General features: G+C 39.2%; 1 protein-coding gene across 1 annotated transcript; it reads right to left on the reverse strand.

Moving 5' to 3' along the window:
- Positions 1–3,153: 3,153 nt before the first annotated feature.
- On the reverse strand, positions 3,154–8,994 carry LOC120496730 (arylacetamide deacetylase-like 4). The gene is made up of 4 exons (XM_039697451.1): positions 8,839–8,994; positions 6,212–6,428; positions 5,127–5,190; positions 3,154–3,931 (listed from the first exon to the last, which is right to left on the reverse strand). The coding sequence occupies exons 1-4, from the start codon at positions 8,992–8,994 to the stop codon at positions 3,154–3,156; spliced, it is 1,215 nt and encodes a 404-aa protein (XP_039553385.1).
- Between the last annotated feature and the right edge of the window lie 1,035 nt (positions 8,995–10,029).

A 10,029-nucleotide genomic window follows, 5' to 3' on the forward strand; every position in this document is an offset into this window, starting at 1 on the left:
AATGTGGATGGATTGTTGGGTGTCTGTGTCTCTGCTGCTGTGCAGTTCTGTTCCTCAGAGTGAATGAATTCTGCTCCATACATATGGATTCCAAAAAGCTGCTCTGGAACATCCACTTGGGATTTCATGGCAGGTCATCACATCAAAATGAAACTTATTAAATAAGAAGTTGCTTGAATGTAAATATAACAACTTCAACTGCCCTTCTTTACCCGTGGCCAGGTTTGTCTGAGTCTCAGTATTCCAGCTATTCAGGTTCACTGTCTGCACTCTCATGGGAATCAGCAAACACAGTGAATAACTGAGACAAGGAAAACTGCAATAAAAACAGCCAGAGTTTGCAGGATTCTGCCTGAGCAGTACAGAGAATGGGTGTCATAGGCAGAGAATAGTGTTAAGTGCTTTTAAATAAATCGCATTATTTAATAATAGAGCTAGTAAATCTGGAATGTTTTCTAATTTTCTGTTTATTTAAAAATCTATGGTATGTGAGTTGTAACTAGTATGGTATAATGAGGTGGTGTGAAGACAACAAAGCAGAGGATAATTGAAGTTGTAAACTTCTGTAATACACCACTCCAAACTTGATTGGTTAGAACAGGTAATCTAAAGTTGTTATGACTTAATGTGTGCTCTGTAATTAAACAGAAAGCTTCAGGCTATGAAGGCATAAGAACAAGTTCAGTAAAATATTGAAATCCAACCACAGTTTGACCTTTGGTAATGTGTTTCAGGTACTCATATTGTGTGCCCAGAGCACAAAGAGGTTTTCCAGGTTATTACAGACTCAGCTGGTGCTGACATCTGGTGATGGAATGATGCAGGGCAGTTTGCTTTCCCTTCCTTCATTTCCTTCAACATCTTCCTGTCACACAGAGCAGCTCAAAGTGTGTCAAGCCCTCCCAGCTGCACTGAGCTTCCCAGTGTCTCACTAGTTTTCAGGTTTTGACAGTGCTCCAGTCTGCTCCTGGATCCTTTTATTTGTGTTACAGTGCTCATGGGCAAACTCTAGAGACCAGTTAAAGAAATGTGGCTCATGCCCACCTTCTCTGGGGTTCATAGCTCTGCATGGACCAGCCTTGTCTGCACCCTATTCCTGTCTGGAGGGCAGCTTGGGCTCTCACTTCACTCAGGGTGCAAACTCTGGAGGGAATTACCACCTCAGGCACCTCACCCTCCTCCCTTGTGGAAGGAACTAGTAGTTTTTGTCAAGGTCGGAAGGAACTGCCCCGGCTAAGGAAACTTACTTGTCAACATTGTATTTTCCTAAGTTCTTCATAGGCAAAACTCATCAATATTGCTCTCTGGGTTTAAAAAAAAATATCTGTAGTATCTCCATGGTACAGTCTTTGGGGTGTAATGCCCATGAGAGGTTTGACAGCTGTCAGCCTTTGTGCTAGTCTGATTCATTGTATATTTTAATGTCAGGAAAGTACTGCTCTATCACTTTATGGACAAACTGCCACTGGTGTCACGTGAGCATTCATGGCACAGGTTGCCCATAAGGAAAACAGGCAGCATTCAACAGTGTGCATTCAACAGCACAAAAACAGCATCCAACAGTGTTAGTGTGTGCCTAGAAATCAGGAAAACACTGGAGAAGATTTTCTGAGCTTTGTAATTATTTGCACTGTATCCGTTAGAGATGCCATATGGAAGATCCCTATAAAAGTTCCCCTTTTTCCTGAGTCCTATGTAAGTGTAACTAAATGTAATTCACATTGTTCTGCCAGGCTTTCTTCGCTCATATGCTGAATGTAAATAGCCATGCACAGCATTGCAGGAAAGCCCTTCCCGTGGTTGTAGGGTGTCTTCTGTTGGATCATGTGTCTTACATAACTGTCTGCAGCATCTTGCTTTTGGTTGTAGTTTAAATGAGCCAGTGGGGGGCAGAAAACACATACAGTAATATCAGATACAGAGAGTATTCTTTGAAAATTATAGAGCTAGAAATTTCCCTGACAAGAATGGTGGTAATTTCAGTGTGGGTAGTGTTCCAGGTGTTAATTTAAACAAAGACAGTCAGAAGTTTTGACTGTCAGTAAAACTGCATCCTCGCCCTGGTTTTGATTCTTCGTGGAAATGCATCCTGCCTCCAAGTAGAACTTACTGAAGAATTTAAGACAATAGAGTCTAGTGACATGATAAGTTATTTTAATTCAGGACATAAGATTATAACAAGACCTGAAACAATGACACTGTTCTGCAATTATACATTCACCTCAGAATGGTGTAAGTAAAACATTTACTGACACTTCTGGCAATACTGGAGTTCATTTCTGAGAGAATAGCTTTACATTTTTGTTATGCCATTTTATTTTTTATTGGTTTCCTTGCTCATTTGTGTCTTCTTGTAAACAGTTTAAGACTGACCTGAACTTTGATTTTTAAATTTTTTTAAAATTTTCTCAATCATTATCTTTTCTCCCCAATGGCACTTGACACTGTCCCTCAAAGGGAGAGTCCTTCCTGTATCAGGGACTGTGAGCCTACACTTTGTAAAGGAACTGATATTACTTTATATTCCCATGTATCTATTATCTATATATAAAATGTATGCATGAGTTTTTTAACAGATTTTGTTTTCTTTAGTCAGTACTTGTTATAACATCTGTAGTTCCAGGCCTGCCCTTTCCCTCACTTCCTCTCCTACTCTTCCCCTTCTTTCATTTCTGTGTATGTTTACATTTTTCCTGCTACAATCATTTCTCTTTAAGCTTGTCTCAAACTGAGCTCTCACCAGATACAGGCTTTCTTAAGTCTTTGACCATACTCTTTATATACCTGTAGATTCACACCCTGTTACCTGCCCCAGGTTGTTTTCAAATGTGGTTTGTGTTCTAATAGTACCAGAACTTTACTGAACCTGACCACATTGCAAACCCCATGCTATAAGGATGGGATCTTTAATAGCTACAAGAGAGAACTGAAGAGCTGGCAGAGGAAAGAAATATAAATTCACCTGATTTTGTTGCTCCTGAGAGAAAATCAAGCAACAACTATCATGCAGTCATCTTAGTGGGTAGAAAGAAGACAGATGCAATGCAGAAATTTAAGGTGATGATTTAAGGAAAGGAAAATTGAGGATTTTTTAAAATAAGTTTGTAAGCAAAAACAGATAGGAATCAGGAAAAGAAAGCAAGAAATGGACTTTTACGTCAGTCTTAGAAAATTGACTATCTTTTCCAGGCCTTTAGTTCCAGACCGGAATCCTACCACCCTACCAAAAACTGCTAAGAACACTGTTCCATGGAACCCCTCTTGCAGGTGGCACCAGGTCACTTTTATACCATGGTCCTCCAGTCGTTTCTTGTACAGCAGTCCATCATCTCTAAGCACATCAAATTCACAGGTTAAAATGAAAGTCTCAGGAAGCTGAGCAATAACACTGTCTTCAGCCAACAGTGGTGAAAAAACAGGGTCAAACACGTACTCAGCCATTTCACAGATTTCTTTTGAGGGTAGATATGTTGGACTTGGTTTGTAACCTCTTGTTTTAAACTCATGAGGGATGTAGTCAGGACTCACCCACTTCTGATATTTCAGTCTCCGATCTTCTGAAACATGGCAACCTTTAAAAAATTCTTCGATGAGGCCCAAGTCCACATTAACATACTTCAAGCCAAGAACAAGGGTTCGTTCCTTTAGCAAAATGGGGACTCTCTCATTCTGCTGATAAGAAGGCAAATTGAAGTCCACACACTGCAGAAAAGGATATATTAGGATTTGTGCTCTCAGCTTTGGAAGGTCTCTTCTGTTCATCAGTGCTTGGGCAACAGCAGCAGTGAGTGTCCCTCCACTGCTGTCTCCACAGATGACAACGCGACAAGGGTCAACTCCATGGTCTTGTGCAGTCCTCAGAAAGTGGATGGCAGCAGTGAGACAGTCCTCAAACTGGGCTGGAAAGGGGTGCTCAGGAGCTAAACGATACCTGAATAGGAGTGAAAGTGTTTTAGCACAGTCATTTCTAGTGAATGGGCCCAGTGAAATCTTGTCATTCATTTATTTCTCTCAAAAGACAGGAAAATACTCTGCGATTATAATTGCAGCAATAGAATTCATCCAAATTAGTGCTTTTGATGTATTATTTGCTACTGTTCATGTTTGGGAGAGTCAGTACACTGTTCTACCTTTGCAAGATATTTCTTTACATATCTTGTAAGTGGCTGAAGGCACATGAGAGTTGTTTTGGAATTAGCCGGCAAGGCAGGTATGTCAATCAGTTATCATTCATTCCAGTTAGAAAATGAACATTTAACAATAAATTGTTAGAGAATATGAGCATAGAAAATATGAGCATAAAAATTGATAATGAAAATCTGAAAGGTTTTCAGTGTTCTGGAAGCTGAATTCATTAAACAGAATCAATGAATTATTGGTTCTTCAAGTATTTTAGGATATAAACAGTAATTAATGCAATTGTAATCAACTCCTTGCCTGAACTTTTAGGCATTGTTTCTTTTAAAAAAGTATTACAGCTCATCAGAGAAATATTTTTAATGGTCATCTCAGGTTGACTGCAAGTTAAATGTGGATTTCGTGCTTCCATTTCTTCATGCAAATGCATCATGCCTGCAAGTGTAACTTTCTGAAGAATTTAAGAGTCAAGGAAGAGATTCAAGAGTCAAGGTTCAAGAGTCAAAGTTCAAGAGTTCAAGAGTCAAGTCAGTCAAGGTTCAAGAGTCAAGTGTATAGATTTCTTTTGAGGGTGGATATGTCGAGCTTGGTTTGTAACCTCTTGTTTTAAACTCATGAGCTTCTTGTATTTTTCAGAACTTCTAAAATTAGTATTTGGTATTCTGGGCAACTGTGCTTTCAAGAGAAACAGTTACACTTCAGGCTTTCAGCATAAGGTAGTTTGAATATGGCTCTAGAAAACAAAAACATCCTCGTGTCTTAGTGCTAGCTACAAATTATAAAATTACTGCAATGGATTTCATTTGGAAATAATCAGTTGGGGATTAATTGACTAATTCCTCCTGAGAAGAATTTGTGCTGGTGAATTAGTGCTGGTGAATTAGTGCTGGGATCTTTGAGTATAGGTACTGAATGTACTTCACAAGGAGCTTGAGTGCAGTAAAGTCTTGCCAGCCTAGGGTCAGAGTGCCTGGGCTGGGTGCACTCACCCAACACACACCACCACTGAGTTGGTTTTCCTGCAGAAATAGCGGCACATTCTTTCGTAGGCCCCTATAAAACAAAACAGTTCACTGGAATTATAACTTGCTTTAAAAATAAATGGAATTAAAATATACTGAAATTCTTATCTCTATTGCATGGTTAATGCTACACAACATGTGTAGCATGTGGCATGGTCTGATCTGGGTATTGCTCACCATTTCCTTCACCATTCACCATTCCAGCTGTGAGAATTTTCTGGCCAGTAAGAAACCTAGAATTTAAATCAGTGCATTGTTTTGGTTCCTTCTTTGAAAAGTTACAGACAGCACCACTGCTGCCACTTTTAAATTGATTTTGAAGGGGAGAAATTGTTTAAAAAACCCCCAAAAACCAAAAAATCTGCTAAATCCAGTGAAAGAATATTTCTTGTGCATGAGGCACCATCTCATCTCTTTCCCATTCAAATTCCAAAATGTGTTTTTCCCTTGTTTTTCCACTATAAAGACACACAGCACAATACACACATATAATCTTGCACACGCTTGTGAACAAAAAATGGGTGCTTTAAATAAGAAATAAAATTCTAATGAGATTTTCAACTTTTCTCATAAAGAGGAAGAAAATAGATATTAAGAATGATCAGAGACTATTTTAGATATGCAATCTATATAAAGACAATTTAACATTATGCCTATTGCATGTAAGTAAATTGATTCTGCTGTCCTGAATTTTTTTTTTTTTTAATTTATATTGTTGAACCTACTAACTCTTGTAACTTAAGATATACCAAATCAGATCAGAAACTCTGTTGTGGAGCGTCCCTCACTGGGAATATTCCAGGGCTGTCTGGACACAATCCTGTGCCCTGTGCTGTGGGATGGCCCTGCTGGAGGAGAGAGGTGGGACCAGATGACCCACTGTGGTTCCTTCCCTGACCCATTCTGGATGTAGTTAACTCACATTATTTCTATTACTGTGGTGCCTTCCCTGACCCATGCTGGACGTAGTTAACTCACATTATTTCTATTACTGTGGTGCCTTCCCTGACCCATTCTGGATGTAGTTATAACTCATTATTTATATTACTTACGGATACTTCCAAGCTGGCCAACTCCTCCATGAAAATATAGAATTCCCCTCCTTAGGTTATTGTTTGATGTTTTTGGCTGGTAAATTCTCACTTCAACCCTTTCAAACCTTAAGTCCTTGATAAGAAGGCGTGTATCCTTTAATGGTGGTATTGTCTCCATTATAACTCTGAGGAGACGGACCTCTGAGATTATACCTACTTTGTCCAAAAATTTTGCCTGGTGATAAAAGAAACCACAAGAGACCAAATTAGTGTAAATTTCTACCTCACCTGGAGATTGATAATGAAAAATTTTAAACTCCATGGTCAATTACTCCAAGTAGGAAAACAGTCAAACTATTAATAGCAGATAAAAGGTGTCAAATACTTCACCTTGTCAGGTGTTTCAGTAGCCATGTGCCTGAACAAAATACAGAGAGAGTAGTTACAGTATTTTAAACTTTAGCTTTGGATGAATAAACATAGCCAATACTTTTGTTTCCCAAACTCACACTATGTTTAAACTTGCAGGAAAAAAAAAATGCATTGCATCTACCACATCTCTGTCCTCCTGACCAAGAATAGCTTTGAACCCTGGCTTGATCTTCTCACAGCTCACTGATCCTTACTTAAACACTGAGGCTAAGGTTCTTATGTCACTGTGGGCTCATCTACTCCATTGCATCTGCATGGCTTTAAGCTCTTTCACTTGTAGCCTGCTCAAGATGAAAAATATGAGGCAGTATCATTGTATTTCCACTATATTGGATTCAGTTTTGCACTACTTCCACAGCAGACATCTCTAATGAGTAATTCAGTTTGTGTGCTGCCATTATTCATGCATATGCATTTCAATGAAAATTATACATATAAAGGTCTGCACTGCATAGATCTTAAAGACCTGCCCTTCTGGTTTTCATGTCATATTTCACAGGCCTCATGTGGCTCAGTAACGTGATCCTGTTAAATTTGGTGTAGGTAGCCTGTTTTAGGTCATCTGAAGAGCTGATCCTATACACAGGAAGGATTGTCTTGTGGCAAAGTTACAGTCTCATATCAATTCCTTATATAGAACTGGTCCATATCCGTAGGAAAAGAACTTTACTTATTTATTCTTCAGTTTCCCTCTGGTACTTTCTTTCCTCACACTAATACTTTTGTAACAGTAAAGGTTAAACCTGCAGTTAGCTATATCTGTATGGAGTATGGAGATCATCTTTGTCTTGAAAATACTGAAAAAAAGGAGTCCTAGGAGACCTTACCAACCACAGTGTTTTGGTATTTCCTTTTGTCCCAGCTGAACACTGGATATGCTTGTACACTTTAATTTTCCATGCAGTTTTGACTTCATGGCTTGTCAGCCCTTGAAAGAACTTGGCAAAAGTAATTTGCCCAACAGCCATAGCAGGAGTTGCTACATGACTTGAGCTCTACTTGCATTTAAACTTTGCTTTAACCCTCCATTAAAGTCCTTATCTCTCTGCTCCTTTCAGGCAGTGTGTGACAGTGCTTGTGCTTGGCCTCTCACTGGCCAGCAGAAAGGATGCAAAATTGTAAGATCAGAAGTTAAAAATTACATAAATCACCAGTAAATTTCTATATTCTGCAGTTTCACTTTTAACAAATGAATTACACAAAAATAAAACTTTGATGGATAAAGAGTAATGACACAGTTTATACACTGTATAATACTTGTAAGAAAATTGACTCCACTTTCTATCCTATTTTATTGGTTTGCTGTCAAAGCAGTGTTGAGGCCTGGGTGTGGCACCAGAGACATAGTGAGTCACCTTCTTGGGAGCTCACTGACTTCAAACAAAACTTATTAAGCAACGGGGCAGGGAAAGAAAGGAAGAATTAACAACATTAGAACATAGAATTGAAGAGAAATGTAATGATCAAGCCAAAGAGAATGAACAGGTTTTTTTCACAATTTAAACAACTAAAAGAAGCTTAGTCTACGTATCACAGAAGGGTTTTTTAAATGACTGGGGCAACAGTTAATTCAGGACAGGATGATTGATGAAGCAGAAAGACAAGTGCATGTCATGTTTTAGTTTTGAAAAGAAACAAGGATGAAAAGCGAGGAAGAATCAAAAATGTGCCAAAAACAATGACACAGAAAGACACTTTAGGTATTACGTGTACTGTCTCAAAGAAGAAAGTTGTTCAGGCACATTGAAAGGCAAAGGATGTGGCAGCTCTTCAGATATCTCAGGAGGGGAGTGACAGGGTTGTAGGAGAGAGCTGAGATCACGGATGTCATTCAGCTGCTCACTCTGTAAGCAAGCACAGTGTTATACAGAGCAGAAATTCCACATACACAAGGCAAGTTACCTTCTAAGCCTTCCAGCAGTGCCTTGAGGCAGCAGGCATGAAAAGCTAAAACACAAACTGTCAGAAAAAAACTGGGAATTGCACAGTCTGCCCAATTTTATTTTTCACAAATATTGCCTTTGGTGCTGTATAGCAAAGAGGGGAGTCTGTTATGCCCAGCACAGCTGAAGGAATGTGTTTGCATCACCTAATCAGTCCAGTTGCATATTTGCAATTTATTTAAACATTGATTCTAAAAAACATCACCAAACCATTATCCCTCTAACAGAAATAGAATTAAAAACTCAAGCCTTTAATTAAGTTTAACTTACCAGACCAAGCCCAAAGTTCATGATGTAATGAAGAAGATAAAGCTTTTGGCGCTCACTGATTCCATGAGGAATTTCTGCTTTGGGGTGTTCATAATAGAAAGAAATTGCCACAATAGCAGTCAAAACAGTGAGAACAATGGCCAGGAGAAGTTCCATCTTGCTGTGTTGGTAGGAGCCTGAGAAGGAACCAGCTGTGGCCTCCTCCTCCTTTCTCAGATTTTCGGATTTATGACAGTAGAGGCACAGGATTAGCTGTTCTCGTCATGGCTCATAATCCAGCTTAAAAATACCAATAGGAAGATGAAAACATGTGGTAACTCTACCATACAATTAGACAGTAACAATTCATTGTGCGAGAGCCTTGCATAAGTGGTTTTCACATTTGCAGGAACAAGGCTGTGCCCATCACAGCAGAACTATGACTTGATAGATCACTGTCATGGCAGTTTACAGGAGGACAAAAACTTGTTCTGTCTCTCTGGTTTTTGATTACAGGCAAGTCTTTATTATTTGTGAGTTCTCATGCAGCATTTCTTGGTAATCATCTTCCAAGCTGCTCAGATTCCTGCTTTGTTGTGCTTTGTTGTGCTTACTTTTTCAGACTTTTATTGAAATCAAGGATCAGTGTTACAGACGTTTCATCACCTGTGATGGCAGATTTTGGATGCTGCTGCCATTGCACCTTTGTGTCCAGTGCAGCCAGAGGCAGCTGCAGCCTGGTCTGAGAGCTGTTCTTGCCTCATCCTCCTCAATGGCTCTTCTCCTGCAGCAGCAGATTTTTTTGTTTGGTTTTTTTATCTGCCTCTTGGCAGTGCTGCAGTCTCTGTTTTTCAGGAAGATTCTATGTACAGATGTCGTTCCAGGTAGAAATGCGATTCCAGCTGATGAAAACTAGACTTGAACTTCATGGTGTCAGTGTTAGTAGCACTGACTGGACATCAGCAGCCCATTCTGTTCTGTTGTGAGCTCTAGGATCTTCCTCTGGAGCTAACATATTTTTCCAAACACAAAAAATTAGTGATAAGATTTAACCTGAAGCAAAAATATCTGTAAAGCACAGCTCATGTGATGTCACCTGCGGGAACAGTGTTTTTAGCAGTCTGCTTAGCCTGTGAAGGCAGCAGATTCTCATTCTGAAAAATCACAGTGTGGGTAAAATAAGTGTGTGATTTTTTTTTCCTAAATACTAAT

Source organism: Passer montanus, unplaced genomic scaffold, assembly GCF_014805655.1.
Source record: "Passer montanus isolate IOZ18808 unplaced genomic scaffold, ASM1480565v1 scaffold118, whole genome shotgun sequence".
In the NCBI taxonomy this organism is placed as follows: Eukaryota; Metazoa; Chordata; class Aves; order Passeriformes; family Passeridae; genus Passer; species Passer montanus.

What these genes read in the sequence shown, in the direction of transcription:
- LOC120496730 (XM_039697451.1), bottom strand. Translation starts at nt 8,994, where the DNA reads ATGGAACTTCTCCTGGCCATTGTTCTCACTGTTTTGACTGCTATTGTG. An exon ending in TGAACTTTGGGCTTGGTCTG is followed by an intron (nt 6,429 to 8,838) that starts GTAAGTTAAACT and finishes TTTTATCACCAG; the next exon opens with GCAAAATTTTTGGACAAAGT. An exon ending in TGGCCAGCTTGGAAGTATCC is followed by an intron (nt 5,191 to 6,211) that starts GTAAGTAATATA and finishes TTTGTTTTATAG; the next exon opens with GGGCCTACGAAAGAATGTGC.